Source organism: Girardinichthys multiradiatus, chromosome 20 (assembly GCF_021462225.1).
Source record: "Girardinichthys multiradiatus isolate DD_20200921_A chromosome 20, DD_fGirMul_XY1, whole genome shotgun sequence".
Taxonomy (NCBI): Eukaryota; Metazoa; Chordata; class Actinopteri; order Cyprinodontiformes; family Goodeidae; genus Girardinichthys; species Girardinichthys multiradiatus.
In genome coordinates, this window is record NC_061812.1 from 16,097,215 (window position 1) to 16,114,261 (window position 17,047).

The 17,047-nt window shown below is 37.7% G+C and overlaps 1 protein-coding gene across 2 annotated transcripts; it reads left to right on the plus strand.

Moving 5' to 3' along the window:
- Window positions 1–365: 365 nt before the first annotated feature.
- On the plus strand, window positions 366–16,479 carry LOC124856277 (cytochrome c oxidase subunit NDUFA4). 2 transcript variants are annotated; one of them, XR_007035296.1, is made up of 5 exons: window positions 366–583; window positions 7,505–7,590; window positions 11,338–11,401; window positions 13,424–13,551; window positions 16,189–16,479. XR_007035296.1 is itself a non-coding variant. In XM_047346583.1 (4 exons), exons 1-4 carry the CDS (start codon window positions 542–544, stop codon window positions 13,478–13,480), a joined length of 249 nt encoding a protein of 82 aa, XP_047202539.1. In that variant the 5' UTR covers window positions 367–541; the 3' UTR covers window positions 13,481–15,995. The 2 variants fall into 2 exon arrangements, 1 of the variants encoding a protein (XP_047202539.1); XM_047346583.1 differs by lacking the exon at window positions 16,189–16,479 and having other exon boundaries at window positions 367–583; window positions 13,424–15,995.
- Window positions 16,480–17,047: the final 568 nt, after the last annotated feature.

A 17,047-nucleotide genomic window follows, 5' to 3' on the forward strand; every position in this document is an offset into this window, starting at 1 on the left:
TCACTGTTGGTATAACTTCTCCTCAAACTTGGAATGATGCACTGTAAAAAAACCAACAAAAGAGCAGCATCCAACGGTAGGATGATTTCAAAGTTTTAAGCAGTATCTATACTCACAAATAGTAACTCAATAAATATAACTGTTCATAACAGTATAAATTGTTCTGCACTGTAGCTTCAGTACCAGCAGTTATGGCGCTGAATCACTAAACAGTTTAGGACTCAGAGCACTCGGTGACCCTCAGTGGAAACATACAGTGCCTTGAACAGATGTGATTATGAGGATTAGGACTTATGCCTCTGTCTCTGACCCTCTCTGTTATGCAGCGGGAGGGAGGCGGAACAGCGGGAGACTGGCAACAGGTCTTGTTGCTCTGGGGGACAAACTGTACGTCAGCCAACAAAAAGCTCTTTCAATAAATCCGCACAGAGACATTATCTCACATGGATACAGTCATCAGTTGGTGACTAACAATTCATTCGTCTTTTTATGTTTTTTTACTTTTTATTAAGGAGGACTCATTTTCAGAGGAATAATAAAGATGATTAAGAACATGATTCAGCATGCAAAGAAACATCCAGGGGTAGGTTGGATTATATATCATTTGTTGAGCTTTAATTATTTCTGAGGCATTCATTAGTAATGTTTTAATATGTATATCACTCAAGATAAAATTATTGATGATCAGATAAATGCATACAATATAGATAGGCAGGATGGCCTGAATGCATGTTAATTTAAATAATTTCGCTCAGTCACTTGGAAAACATTTTTTAAGGTTGCACATAAAAAAACAATACGTAGCAAAGGTTTTTCAAGATGCATTAATGCGTAACATAAAATGTTTGAAATATCATGATAATATATTGCAAACATGACAAAAAACTACAATAACTATGAGCCAGTGTTGTTGAGAAACAATGTCCAGTTCTGTAATATTTTTTTATTAAAACTTCTATTACTGAGAAATATTTGCAAAAACTAATCTACAACCGACCCAACAAAGGATTAAGTATTCAGCTGGAAGTCCAGATGCTCAGGAAACTTAAAAGCAGACCACTGAGTGTGAGTTCTTAGAGTTTAAAACCAGCACTGTGACAGCACATCATTTCCTTGGCTTCTTAATTTGCTTTACTATCTTAATAAATAAAAAGAAGAAAGGACGACACAAGCTGTGTGCTTGTTTTTTCCCCTCTGTTGCCTCAGAGCTATACTGAGGGTGACCCAAATTCATGGACTGACAGAGCTGGCTTGGCAGTGCGCCAGAAAAGTAATAAGGGCAGCAACAGTATTGAACCCCTGCGAGTATAAAACACTTCCTATATTGGACAGACTGAATGGTGAAAGGTGAAGCGCTCAGTTGTGCGGCTCACTGTGAAGATATCAGTAGATGGCTTCCTATACATGAGCGTGTCTTCATTATTTGCTCCATGTTTGTGTGTGTGTGTCAGATCAAAGCTGACCTGCTTCTGTGTGTTTGTGTGTGTGTTGCTGCTTGTGTTTACTCTAGCGATGACAGAGCTAATGCTTCTGCACTCACCCCACAGTGTGTGCTCTATGAACCAATTTCCAAGGTCATAAAGTCTGTAGAGATGCTATACACTACATATAGGGTTCCCACACACCTTTTAATGCCAAAATAACATATGTTTCTTAACTTAAATTTCTTGAGTTTTCTTTTGTCATTACAGTTTAAGATTTTTCATCTGAAATTACAACATACATGCAGTATATACACATAAAATTCACTTTGAATTTACTGCTGAATTTTTACTGAGGGCAGGGTTTAAATATGGGATCTGCAACAAACCCAGCAGTAAGGAGATGGATGGTTATGGACAGACAAATTAATCACAGAGGATAAATCAGTGGTGATAAATCAGCGGTAAACTGATAGATGGAAAGACAAACAGAAAGATGGATGGATTGATGGGAGGAGGGATTTACAGATGGATGATGGATTGATATACAGGGGTTGGACAATGAAATTGAAACACCTGTCATTTTAGTGTGGGAGGTTTCATGGCTAAATTGGACCAGTCTTCATTGATTGCACATTGCACCAGTAAGATCAGAGTGTGAAGGTTCAATTAGCAGGGTAAGACCACAGTTTTGCTCAAAATATTGAAATGCACACAACATTATGGGTGACATACCAGAGTTCAAAAGAGGACACATTGTTGGTGCGCGTCTTGCTGGTGCATCTGTGACCAAGACAGCAAGTCTTTGTGATGTATCAAGAGCCACGGTATCCAGGGTAACGTCAGCATACCACCAAGAAGGACGAACCACATCCAACAGGATTAACTGTGGACGCAAGAGGAAGCTGTCTGAAAGGGATGTTCGGGTGCTAACCCGGATTGTATCCAAAAAACATAAAACCACGGCTGCCCAAATCACGGCAGAATTAAATGTGCACCTCAACTCTCCTGTTTCCACCAGAACTGTCCGTCGGGAGCTCCACAGGGTCAATATACACGGCCGGGCTGCTATAGCCAAACCTTTGGTCACTCATGCCAATGCCAAACGTCGGTTTCAATGGTGCAAGGAGCGCAAATCTTGGGCTGTGGACAAAGCGAAACATGTATTGTTCTCTGATGAGTCCACCTTTACTGTTTTCCCCACATCCGGGAGAGTTACGGTGTGGAGAAGCCCCAAAGAAGCGTACCACCCAGACTGTTGCATGCCCAGAGTGAAGCATGGGGATGGATCAGTGATGGTTTGGGCTGCCATATCATGGCATTCCCTTGGCCCAATACTTGTGCTAGATGGGCACGTCACTGACAAGGACTACCGAACCATTCTTGAGGACCATGTGCATCCAATGGTTCAAACATTGTATCCTGAAGGCGGTGCCGTGTATCAGGATGACAATGCACCAATACACACAGCAAGACTGGTGAAAGATTTGTTTGATGAACATGAAAGTGAAGTTGAACATCTCCCATGGCCTGCACAGTCACCAGATCTAAATATTATTGAGCCACTTTGGGGTGTTTTGGAGGAGCGAGTCAGGAAACGTTTTCCTCCACCAGTAACCTGGTCACTATCCTGCAAGAAGAATGGCTTAAAATCCCTCTGACCACTGTGCAGGACTTGCATATGTCATTCCCAAGACGAATTGACGCTGTATTGGCCGCAAAAGGAGGCCCTATACCATACTAATAAATTATTGTGGTCTAAAACCAGGTGTTTCAGTTTCATTGTCCAACCTCTGTACATCTGACAAACTGATGTATGTATGTATGGGTGGATGGACGGATGGATGGATGGATAATGTAAATATTCCATAATTTGTCTTTTTTGTACTTTGGAGACTATGAAGGAACACTGCAGACACAATCAAATCATAAATTAATCTTTTTGTTTTATTAAAACGTACTTTTCTGCCCCATGATCTGCAAACAAGAAAATTAAGTGAGCTAATTAATGAGCATAAGTTCAACTTCAGCAATCAGAATGTCCCATTTCTGATTCATCTAAATTTTCTTTTTTTTTGTTGTTTTACAAATGAAAAGACAACTGAATCTGTTCTTAAGAAACAGTTTAAACTCATTGCAAGTAAACTGTGAAAAGTGGTTGTCATGCAAAAGTTATAAAATACAAATTTACTGGTGCATAATTAAATAAATACACAGTGTTTAGTATTGTCTTAGTATTTAGGAAATAAGGTAACTTGTCGGAAATGGAGTGCATATAACAGCTCTACACGTCATCAATACAGTAAGGTTTCCTGGACACATGGCCATCCTAAAAGGTAAACAACATTTCAAATGACCATGTTCGCTATAGCAGACCTCTTTATGCAGGACTGGTGTTGCTGGCAATTCAATTCTCTCTCCTACTGAAAATGGATCACTTTTTATAAAGAAAACAATATATTGACAATGACAATGGACTGCTGAGAAGTTGAAATGTTGTATTGCTTTGACAAATGTGCAGTAATTATGACAAATCCTGATTCTTTTACTGATGCAGGTGGGAGTATTTGTCATCTCTTAAAGAAATTAATGTACACCATTATAATGTTGTATTACATTGGATGTCATGCATGATCTTCCATAAATGGCACACAGGTTGTGTCCTAATTAATGCAAACTAGAGAACATGCAGTTGTGATCAGAAGTTTCCTTCCAAGCATCATAATTAAAACTGTTGTTTCGTTTTTGATTATTTATTTGATTCTTTTTTAGCGTGGAGTGAATGTCCAACAAGCAGTTTTGCTGAATATTTTTAAAATAAGAATTATATGTACAAGTTAAAATGCATTCGTATCTGCACAGATTCAAAATTGAACATCCAGATGATACAAAGATTGAGCTCTTTGGCCTAAAGAACAGAAGGTTTTTGGGGAGAAGAAATGGTGAGGCTTTCAAACATAAGAACATTGTACCAACTGTAAAACATAGTGGTATCAATCATGGTGAGGGTCTGTTTAACTGCCAGTTGTGCTGGTGCACTGCATAAAAAGTGGGTTGAATAAAAAATACAAAAGATTAGCACCTCTTCACTCAACCTTACATCAACAGCTAGACTGTAGACATATGGAGATAATGAGGTGTTTAAAGAAGACCACAATTTAAAATATGCTTCAAAACTGAAATAAAGAAGGTTTACATTAAGTTTCTTGAATGACCTTCCCAATGCCACCTTAGAGCTCCAAAGTCTTGTGAAGATCATAGCCAAAAACTTGCAATGAAAGATTGAGGTGCATCTTGCTCAGGAGTATTTCATGTAGAGTCACATTCAATAAATTGGAATATGCGTTTAAATGAGATTCATTTGCCAGATTAAAAGTACCTTTTGAAAACAATTTTTTCATTGTTCTGGTGTAATATTCTGATCTAAGTAATTAGCTGTAAGCGGAAAATCATAAGTAAAAAAAATAAAGGCTGTAAAACATCAGTCTGTGTGTATAATGTGTGTGTCACTTAGTAAACTGAGTTACTGAAAGATACAATACAAAAAGTAGGTGTGAAATAATGCTAAGAACATAGAATACTTTCAAAGATGGAAGTGTTAATCATTTATTTTCATCAATCAATAAAATGCAGTGAATGAACAAAAGAGAAATCTAAATCAAATCAATATTTGGTGTGACCACTATTTGCCCTTAAAACAGCATAAATTCTTCTAGGTACACTTGCACACAGTTTTTGAAGGAACTTGGCTGGTAGATTGTTTTAAACATCTTAGAGAATTAACCACAGATTTTCTGTGGATGTAGGCTTTCTCACATCCTTCTGTCTCTTCATGTAATCCCAGACACTCTCTGTGGGGCCATACCATCACTTCCAGTATGTCTTGTTCTTCTTTACGCTAAAGATAGTTCTTAATGACTTTGGCTGTATGTTTGGGTTCACTCACTTAGCATTTTGTAAATTGATAAAAAATAAACAATCATTTATATTTCTGAAAGCATTCTTTGTTTACAGCATTTTTTCACACCTGCCTAAACTTTTGCACAGTACTGTATGAATATTTCAATTATGTACTTATTTATTGAATATGACTGTATTTGCTTGTGTGTATAATTTTGGTCCAATATCAATTACAGAAAAGCCATTACAAACTGAATTTTAATCATTTTAAACTTTTCACCTAATTGTAGCTGTTTGTTCCATAAACTGTTATAATCTAATCCTCAAAATAATGGTTTAATGCATCATTAAAAGCCCAAAGTTAATATGACATTCATGCTCACAGTGAAAAAAATAAAGGCTGTAAAACATTAGTCTGTGTGTATAATGTGTGTGTCACTTACTAAACTGTGTCACTTAGTAAACTGTGGTAGTTTTCCTATGTCCCATCGGAAAACTATCACAAAAACATGTTAACACAACTTTCTTCTTACATTAAATGAAGGGATTGTGTGATAATTTATGACATGTTGACATCTTGATGGGGCGTCTCATATATGGAGACACACTCTACTCCACTAAGCCTGTTTTGTTTCCATTACTGGCTTTTCCGTAGGGTGTGGAAGAAATTGACTGGCCCGCACAGAGTCCTAACATCAACCCAAAATAACACATCTGGGATGTATTAGAACAGCGATTGAGATCCAGGACTTCTCGTCCAACATCAGAGACTGACCTCAAATTCTGTTCTCAAAAAGATGTCATAAATTCCTATAAACAGATTCCTAAACCTTGTGCACAGAATTCCCCGAAGAGTTGAAGCTGTTATAGCTGGAAAGGGTGGGTCAACATCATGTTAAACCCTATGGGTTGAGAATGGGATATTAATCAAGTTCATGTGTGTGAAGGCAGGTGAGCGAAAACATTTGGTAATGATGTGTATTTTAAACTGTACCCCTAACAGTTATGAACGTGGGACTAAGGGAAAAGTCTTGATCTAGGAGTAGGGGTAGAGGTCCCAGTATGAAATTGGGTTAAGCTTTAATGTCTACTGTTCCCAAATGGTATGAAAAAGGTAAGCTAAAGAAAAGTCTGATGTATTCATGAAAGGATTTATTCTGTATCATTTTAAAAACAGTGGAGTCAAGGGAAGACACTGAAATTATTTCCTTCATTCTTGTGATTGTGACATAAAGGTTCAAGCAAGCGAACAAATAACTAGGTTTTAAGTTTTTTTATAGCATGTTCCCAGTAGCATTTCCTCTTGCAGTCCTGGGGGTTTTCTGAGTGTGTACCTGAGGGAATGCTGCTGTGTTTACCAGAACTTTTAATGCTGTGAAAAATCTAAGTTTTATCATTAGACATCCTCCTAATCAACAACAAGGCGACTGGTATTGCATTTAGTGAAGGACAGATGTCTGGATGCAGCTGAGTAGAGACATCCTTCAGTTCAACCTGATCAAACTGTCAGCTCTCTACAGCTCGACTAGATCTGTGTGTGCTACAAACAGCTGTTTGCCAGCAGTGTGACTCTCCCCTCGATTCGTGCACAGTAGCACGCTGGAAAGCAGAAAAGCAATATAAGGTTGTGAAGTGTCGACAAACAGATGCAGCGTGGTTTAAGGTTCTCTTACCTAAGCTTAGGTGTTTTAAGATGACAAATCACATAATCTTCCTGTCCCCTTAACATGCTTTTTTATTTTAATTCCTTTCTGTGTCACCAGTCAGAACCTCTGCACACACATTCGCCAGTAGTATGTATTTGAACTTTTGTGTGAAGGTGTGTGCGTGTTTTGCTTAGTCTGACAGGTATAATGTTATAGGAAGAAAATCTGCACATGCACTGCCACCCCCACGCACTAACACACACACATGCAGACAATGGTTCTTGCTTCCTTAGTGTCCTTGCCTGTTCAACCCATGCTGACAGTGAGCAACCTCACACATGGTCTGAGCTTCATGCATATGCAAAAGGGCACAGAGAGGTGAAAGAAGAATGACAATAACTACCTGCATGTATGTGTGGGTGTGTTCCACACAGATGCATGTTCATATCATAGCCAATGGTGTGATGGGATGTACTGTTCTTATGTTGTTTATTGTCTTGGTCTGGGACTAATTCATCCTTCCTCCCCTGTCTTCAGTTAATCCCTCAGTTTTTCTTCTTGACCCTGGGGATCTCTGGGGCAACGCTCTACCTGATCCGACTGGCAAGAGGGCCCCATGTCACGTAAGACTGTCTGGTGAAGTAATTTTGTTTCTGCTGCTGTTTTTCTGAACAGGATCTGTCCATATGAAATGTTTGTGTTCCTGCAGCTTGATTTCAAACAAAGGCTGGCGGAAGCGTTTTATGTGTTTAAGAGTTTAAGAACTGATAGCTGAGTTTCTTTTACATTTTGTCACATTATAACCACAAACTTCAAGGCACTTTAAGGGGATTTTTATGCGGTAGACCAACACAATGTAGTGCATAATTGAGAGCTGAAAGGTGAATTATAGATGGTTTACAAAGATTCCCCAAAAATCCAGTGCAACCAATTACCTTCAGAAGTCACCTATGTAGTAAATACACAACAGTCCTTTGCTCAACTGATTAAGCAACATCACCACAGTATTATTGTCATCGCTGCATACAATTACCCCAAGATGGAACTCTTTGCTACAGTTCTTTAAAAGTGAGCTTTAAAGATATATATATATATATATTTACCTTCATTCCAATTCTTCTGACCATGTCTCATGTCACCAGACATTTTCCTCACTAGAATAGCATGTTCCCCTATCTTTATCATTTTGAAGAGTAGCTAAGAAAAGTAGGCCTCTCTCTCACATTATTTATATTCACAGGAGACAGGAAGTCATGGATTACTAATTAAAATTCTCAGACCCTGTGAAAGGTCTCGGGCAAAATTTTAAAGGTCTGTCAGGTAGATTGACTATATAAGTATTGCCATGGATTATGATAAAAAAAAAAAAAAAACTTTTAAATTTGTTTTTTTTCTTTTCAGCTTAATTGGAGTTTGGATTTCTCTAAAATCTTCATTTATGCTGCTACAAGTATTTTTAAGTTTTTGTTATACTTCACTTTTTAAACTACTTTACCAGGAGGTGCCAAGAAGTGTGGCATTTCATGTTGCATTTAATCATGTTAACAAACAGGCTGAGTGACAACTACAACCAGACCATGAAGTTGTAGTATTGTTAATCCTCGCCTTATAACTGTAAAGCTACTGGTTGTGGACTTAGCTGACAGAAGGTACAGCACTGCATTGCTCCTTTCTGCAGCTCTGATGCAGACAGTCAACATAAAATAATCACAAGAGGGAAAGCTGAGCAACAACTTTCTCATAAAAGCTAGCAAAGTGTGCACAGCAACAGCTGGGTAGGTCAGAGGAGCATCATGGAGCTATTTGGCCACCATTACCAAACATATGCTGAGTAAAAGAAAAAATACATTTAATAGAATTATAAAGTTGCCAACTCTAAAGCATTGGGGGTGGTAATGTTCTGCTTGGGGATTATGAAGTAGCCAACAGCACAGGGTTTAACGCTACCTAAAAGAAAATGGAAGGGTAGATTCTGTTAATGTTAGCAGAATCTAGGTCCAAATGTTATGCAGCCATTAAAGAAAGTGTGCTAAAGCCACTTCAACTAAACAAAGACCCAAAGCTGAGCTCATAATCCACAATGAGCTGCTTAAACTTGGCAGACTTTTTGTCTCCCCCATCTGGCAGTAGAAAGATTCCACAAACACCATCCTTGCATTTCTTTAGTATATGTTAGACAGAAAAGGTCAATTAATCTTTCTTTTTTTCTCGTCACCTTTGACACTATACTGAATGGGGGCGGGGATAACAAGTGAAAACGTGTTTTTATATTTCCAGTTTCTATTCATGTTACTTTAGAAATGCCAATAAAGACACAAGATTCAAAAATATATAGCATGAAAAATGAAATGTTTAGGTTATAATATGCACTGGTTTTAAAAGAAACAAAAAGGGGAAATTTTGAAAATACTACAGGTGCTTGTACTGTGTACTGTACCTTAGAAACTGCAGCAGTATGCAAAAGGGAGCAGGTGAAATATGTCAGCCAAAAAAATGTCAGCTGCTTTTAATAGCAAGATAATTAAAGTGCTTAAACAAAATAAAAAATCACAATCAGGGTCTGAATTTTGTAAGTATAGATGTGTCATTTGTAAAATAGTGATTGGAGAAAACAGTTTATATAGCAACTCATTTAACATAGCAAATTTAAAAGGAACATTATTTCACAATAATGATAAAAAAATAAAGTGATTATTTAAAAAAAGCTTGCATGTACTACAAGTCTGTCTGAAAACATTAAAGGGATGTTTTAGGATTTTTGAAGAGAATCTACTCAAAGCTAATAATTAGACATGGAGGCTGAAGCAGCGAGTCTGAAAGAGCCAAGACCCAAGTGGAGTTCTGCTGTCTTCTTTAATGTCAAAAATGTCATAGAAGTGTTTGCTAATTATATTTGCTGAATCTTTCAAACTATTAATGGAAAAAACCCACATGTGAATGTAAATGTTGACACATTTAAAATCACACATAATCACATGAGAAATATGTACATTAAACATGTTTTGCACATAGAAAACATGGTTTTGAAACATTTTGATTGCATGATGTGTAAAATGTAGGAAATCTTCCATATGTAAAATAATTTCCTATGTTTTACATATCCAAATTCTATTGTGTAGTGTCATGTAAACATGTATTTTACAGGTGAAAGCTACATTATATAACCATGTGAAAAGTAAGGGAGAAAATTGTTAATTTAAAATGTATTTGCATTTTTTTCTTACATGGTAAATATATTGTGTACTAACATGTCTGAAATGTGGAAAATATTTTTTGTAGTAATGTGAACACACATTTCACATGTGGAAAGTATATTGTTTAGTAACATATGAAACACATGGGCAAATCTTCCATATGTGGAAATTGTGCATTGATTTTTACACTGCCTTACTCTTCTATCAGGTAGTTACTTTGACCAGAAAAACCTTGTGTTGTGTTCACTGAAGGTGTTTTACACAGGAAGGTTGTCGGTGGCACAACACTTCCTGCCTCCATTTCACATATGATAACATTCAGCTACTGTTTACATAACCATCCAGCTCAAAAATGATAACAGTTGAATGACTTATAAATATGGCATTAGCATTAACCACTGTTTTATGACAGAAGACCAATTAAATCTTAGTTATTTATCTTTAAATGCATATGACCCTTTAAACTGAACCTTGGCTAAGAAATCATGAACTATCTGTTTACAATGGAGTAATAATTCAGTTGTAAAGATTTAAAAACAATCCTTGGATTTTGTGTGTAAGAGCCACACCAATCACAGCGAACTCTGTGACCAGTCACGTAGAGTAAATGTAGATGGATCACGTCCTATTTCAGGCCACACAGAACCTCTTGTTCTGGGGGTCAGCCATAAAGCCTGACCTCATCACCATCTGGTGATGAGTGCTGTGGTCAGTGGCTGCCTCCCTCTCAGGCTGCCCAGTGTTTGTTGTAATGGACACATTGGAGGACAGAAACGCACCTTCTGCCATCCCTGTTTGTTTGTGCTTTGGCGGTGTAATGTGCTGCTGGAGGGGGAAGTGGAGGAATGAACTGTCGCTCTGGAGTGCTGTGAAATCCAGACTTTGGTTAATGAACAGAGAAAAACCTGCCAATTTACTGGGCAGACTTCATCTCATAATCACTTTTGTGCCTTCTGACTTCTGCCTCCTTTCAGCTTGTGAGTCTCATTTTGCTATCGTCCTTCTGCTCCTCGGTTTTTTTTTTTCTTTATTTGTTACATCATCTGAGATCCTTATAATCTTGTCCTTAGTTACTAGGCACCCAGTCTATTTTTTTTTCTGTGTCTCATACACGATTGTCACATTTTCATTTTGTTCTCCCTTTTTCTCTTGCTGTGAATTGTTTCATATTTGCAGCTTCTGGGACAAAAAGAACAACCCTGAGCCCTGGAACAAGCTTGATCCGACCTATCAGTACAAGGTGACAATTCCCATCTAACAGTATACACTTGCCCTTCCGCTCACACGCACCATGTTTCCCAGAAAGCTAATCTTGACTAGAAAGCCGCTGCTTCTCTGAGTCACGGAAAATCTAGCAATCATCATAAGCTTAAAATATTTCCAAAATAGAGTCAAACAAATTAGTGTTGGCAAAATATCACAGGATCATCACGACTGAGTCAACTCAAAAAAATAAAAAATCAGTGGGGACAGTGCAATGGAAAAGTTTTCATGCCCCTAAACCTTTAAACTTTATTAAGTTACAACTGCAAAAATCAGTGCCTTTTATAAAATTTTACGCAATTTTACTGTGAAGTGAAAGTAAAGTGGTTTAACTATCTTTTACAAAAGTCTGAAAATTGTAGTTATGCAAGCTGTGAAGGGATTTAAAGCAAGCTTTAAACATCTCACAGAGCACTGCTCAAACCATCATCAGATAATGGAAAGAGTATCGCACAACTCCAGACCTATCAAGACATGACTGTCCAACTAAACTGACAGGCAGGCCAAAGAAATTCAAATCAATTTATTTATATAGTGCCAATTCACACCATGTGTGGACTGAAGGCACTTTACTAAAACAAAGTGAATCCAATCCAATCATACAGACAGATCTCAAGTCAAGTACATACATTCCAATTGATCCTAGTTTTGTGTTGACTTTGCAGCAATTCCTCATACTGAGCCTGCATGTAGCAACAGCAGAAAGGAAAACTCTCCTTCAATAGGAAGAAACCTCCAGCAAAATGTGCCTCAATGTGAGCAGCTCTACCACAACTAACTGGGGGTTTGAGAAGCACACAAAAAAACACACAAGGACCAATCCAGGAGTACTTTCTATATAAAAAGTGATTTGCAGTAGTAGCTCTTTTAGCGGCTTTATCTAGGAGAGAAACATACTTAAGCAGATTAGCTCTGAGCCAGTTTTCAGGTTCAGAGGATGAATAAGAGCACGTACAGTTAATCGCAGCAAAAGTTGAGCCAATTGCTATATCCCTGAACGTTTGCAATCTACAAATCTGGCTTTTATTGAAGAGAGACAAGAAGAATGCCATAAAAAGCTGTGTTTGGAGTTTGCCACAAGTCATGTAGGGAAAGCAGCAAACATGAGGAGGAAGGTGCTTTGGTCAAATGACACCAAACTAACTTTCTAGTCTGAATACAAAACGCCTTGTGTGGAGGAAAACTAATCCTGTGAATCCACCCTGAACACACCATCCCCACTGTAAAAGATGGTTGTGGCAGCATTATGCTGTGGAGATGCTTTTCATCAACAGGGAAGCTGGTCAGAGTTAATAGGACGGTGGATGGAACTAAAGAAGGGGACAACCCTGAAAATGTTGTAATGCGAAAAAATGTGTAAACGTTCGAGAGTAATTAATAATTTGTAAGGGCGGGTAAAGCCTAATAAGAAAATGGAGACTCTAACATCATTTAGTCAAATATGGTGTAAAAAATAACCATTTGATGGGATCTCAAAAGATCTAGAATGGGTGATTTTAGAAAAAAGCTAACTTTTCTGAGGATTTTTAAGGCTGGGGTGCTTGCCAGAAGAATAAAAGTTGCTTCAGACAAAGGTCACGATAAAACATGTTTAATTCTCACTAGCAAGCCAAAGGTCTCACATCGAAATTCCACAGACGTCCAAGCAATAACCTTAATGAGGAGGGGGGAATGTGCGAAGAAAAGGGGAAAGGCGTTCAATAGTTGATCGATCATGAAAAGTACATGTAGAGGAAATAATCAGTGCAATAAAAATAACAGCTTTTTAAGGTAGATAGCTACAATTTATGCAATCACACAGTGACTGTAATCCATCCAAACTGTTGGCTATGAGGCATTACAGGGTGAGAATCTAGGGGGGGAAATGACAAAAATCATAGTAAATTATGTTTGAACAGTTTTAAACCCTCTTCATTTTTAACACGTCCTCCTGAAAGCAGCACTGATGAATTTAATTTAAGCAAAGCAGATTTAAATGTATTCCACCTTCCCTCTACAGTTTGTCACCGTCAACACGGACTACAAGAGCCTGAAGAAGGACAGACCTGACTTCTAAAGGTCCTCCATGCAAGTCCAGGGGCACCAAGTTCAGCAGAACCTTCGCTTCCAGCTGTCACCTCACCTCATGTGAAGCTTTATGCCCATTTAACCCTGCCTGTACCTCTGCAATGGCAACTCTGAACTAATAATGTAACATAAAAATTAAAATATCACAGGATACAGATAGATGGTTGGATTTTTAGTGATCTGCTTTATTTTGTAAAGCTGAACTAATCAGATGATGTTTGTAGAAGACAGGGTCAAAAACTAACTTTTAACTGACCTTTAAATATTACATGATTACATTTAGAGTTTTGCCTCTTGCATTTGTTAGAGAAAATGTCTTTTATAATTAACACAAAATTAATTTAAATTAACAGTTCATATTTTGAGCTGTTTCAGAGTTTCTTCCACAACAAGAGCAAATGATCAGAAACAAATACAAGTACAATTTTACCTATAGCCAATATGGTATATATACAGATAAGTCCAAAGTTATTCATATCCCTGGCAGATTTGTGTTTATAGTAATCTTTTAATTTTACCAACATGTTTCTTTTGAATAATATTATTGATTTGGAATAGCTCAGCCAGAGTCATGACTTGAGCCTGACAGAGCATCTGTGGAGTGAGCAAAGGATTAGGGTTATGGTAAGGAGTCTTTCCAACCTCAAAGACTTGGAGCTCATCACCAAAGATAAATCTTCTAGTGGAAACATGCAAAAAGCTGGTCAGCACTCATGAAAGAAGAGTTTGATTGTTGTAACGCCTTTTCAGACGTTTCCACTGATTATTAAGGACAGTGCGAATAATTTGACATGCAATTCTTTTGTTAAAATATGAAAAACAGATTTTTTTAAAACATCGTCTTACCTTTTGAAACATGCCTTTATAATTTTTTTTAATAAAATTCTCGGCTGAATGAAACTAAAATAAAATCTGGATCTTATGATTAATTTTTGGGTATAACTTTATGTCAATACTTTTCAAAAGCGTTAGAAGCCTTTATGCATTAGTGGCTGGATAAGCAGTAAGGCAGAGAGAGAAGAAGACATGCAGTAAAAACCCTGGGCCAGGATTTGAGACTGGGACAGCTGCGTCGAGGATTGTAGCCTCAGCATATGGTGCGCCAGCTCTACCGCTGAGCCACATGACGCTCCCCAAGACATAAATACAACTCTTAGAAAAATTTAAAAAATATTTTAAAAGTTTTAAGGGCAAAATATAACTTTTTGTTTTTTTATTTTGCCAACTTTCGTTTCATTAGATATTGTTCATTTCTCATTATTACACTAAGACCAACTGATGCTTGCTACTAAAGCAGCGTCAGTGTGCTTTCATAATGTATGTCTGTTCCTTTTTCATACGTTCATCATTAAAGAAAAAAGAAGAAGGCAAACGACTCACGTTACCTGTCGGATTACATTGGAGTTTTACTCAGTGCTTAAAACCAGCGCAAATTCTGTCTTTAAATTTTCTTTAAATAAGTCCCAATGTGACGTAAATCTCATCGGCAGTCTGGGGGTCATTTTTGTTGCTGTAGCTGCTTTTAGTCAAGGAGACCTTAGAAATGCAAAGATGCATCTGTAAATGTTCTGTGAGGTTCCTCTCTGATACACAACAATTTGACATATTTTGTTACAACCAGACAAAGTTCGAGCCAAAAAACAAAGGATGTAAACATACCAAGTCAAATGTCATTGCTTGACATTGTCAGACTGATGTGTTGGCTTCAAGGATTTTGAAACACATTTTACTTTTGTGGTTGAGTATGGAGACAATGGTTCAGTGGTGACTTGGAGATGCGTTTTTAACACCCTGTTCTAACAGATATACTGATTTTGACCTTTTGTGCCATGTTCGCATATATGTCCAAAATAAGTGAGTCTTAGAATGAGATCAGGGATGGCAGTTCTCATCTTCACAAAAGCCAATAGGTCCATCCTGTAGCAGTAGCAGCTTTACTGAATTGACCCTCAGAGTACCTAAGATAAGCTTGCAAATGTCATGTCCAGTTTCTCTCTAATAAAAACCAATATTTGATGCAATTTGTGGCATTGAGATCAGACTTGCAGACGTTACCCTTTTTTCAGGCTTGCAGCTCAAACCCAAATCAGATTTAGTTGTCAGGCTCCTCTACTGTGGAACCAGCTCCCAGTTTATGCCTCTGAGTCAAACACCCTGTCTGCTTTAAAGACTAGGCTTAAATCTTTTAACTTTTAAGTAAAGCTTGTAGTTAGAGGTTATATTTCTGCAGATATGGTGCTATGAGTCTAAGCTGATGTAGGAAATACTGACCACCTTTACTCACTTTAGTGTTTTCTCCTACTACTCTCCATTGATGCATTATCTGCAACTATGCGTTTCAGCTTAGCTGTGAAACCATTTCTGGATGGAGCCATCAGCTAAACTATTGTTGCCAATAACTATGTTCTCTGTCTAAAGATGATACACTAGACTGTATTTCTGTGTTTAACCCTCTCTGTCCTGGACAAAGCAAATAAAAAAGCTATTGCTGGGACTAACTACAACACATGCACTGTTTTTCATCCCATTTATTATTGGCCCAAAACGTATCTGTTTAGCTCTGTATCTCCCCTAGTTGAAGCCAATAAAGGGGCTACTGTTGCCATTAACCCTTCACTTTCTCTTTAACTTGAAAAGAACTCCTGGATCAGCACTTCTGCATTTTTTGAGTGTCTTCTTTGTCTTCTCAAATCCCAGTTATGCCAGATGGTCACCTCGAATCAGCTGTCCACTGTGGCTACATGTTCGTTCAAGAGGAGGGATTGTGATGAAGTGAATTGCTCGATCTAATCAACTGGGTTTCCTCTGAAAACATTTTACCAATTGTTATAAAAACTGAACTTGACTGCATTGTTTCATAACTTCGATCAAATTAGAATGTATGTAATTGACTTTGAATCTGTATACATGATTGTGTTGAATTGGCTATAAAGTTCTGCATATAAACTGTATCTGGTAGTCGCATAAAGTGCCACTAGATGACATTTGTTTTAAATCTGCGCAATACACATAAAATGAACTGAACTAAATACATCCCCTCTAGCCTGAGAATGCCGTGGGATCCCTCAGAATGAGGTAGTTTTACAGTGAAAGGGGATGTCTGGGTTTCTCTGCACGTTAAAATTCACAGTAGACAAAAAACATGCTATCAATAAATTTACTCAAGCCTGTGATCTACAAAGTGCATAGCTTAGCTACGCTCAATTGTAAACTATCATATCACACTATGCGCTACTGTGCACAGACGACTGCTAATAATTTTCAGTAGAAAAAACATTATTTACTCGGCTAATCACTTCACAAATCCAGCGCTGCTGGGATAAGTAAGTCACACATGCTGAGATATGAAGTTGCAGATAAAAAGGACCAAAATAGAAATCAATCAAGAGAAGAGAATGTTTGTGTGAGTCAGAAAACATTTTTACACCAGTGTTCAGACAGAGAGGATAAAATATAATGTTCAATCGGGAGCTGAGTAGAAATGTATTAATACTTTCGGCAAATATGCATCTCCTGGTAGCATATTTCTCCCCTGCTGGAGGAATCATTGGATGAT

Coding starts and splice junctions, on each gene's coding strand:
- LOC124856277 (XM_047346583.1), top strand. CDS start 542: ATGATTAAGAACATGATTCAGCATGCAAAGAAACATCCAGGG. Junction 584..7,504: donor ATGCAAAGAAACATCCAGGG/GTAGGTTGGATT, acceptor CCCTGTCTTCAG/TTAATCCCTCAGTTTTTCTT. Junction 11,402..13,423: donor ATCCGACCTATCAGTACAAG/GTGACAATTCCC, acceptor TTCCCTCTACAG/TTTGTCACCGTCAACACGGA.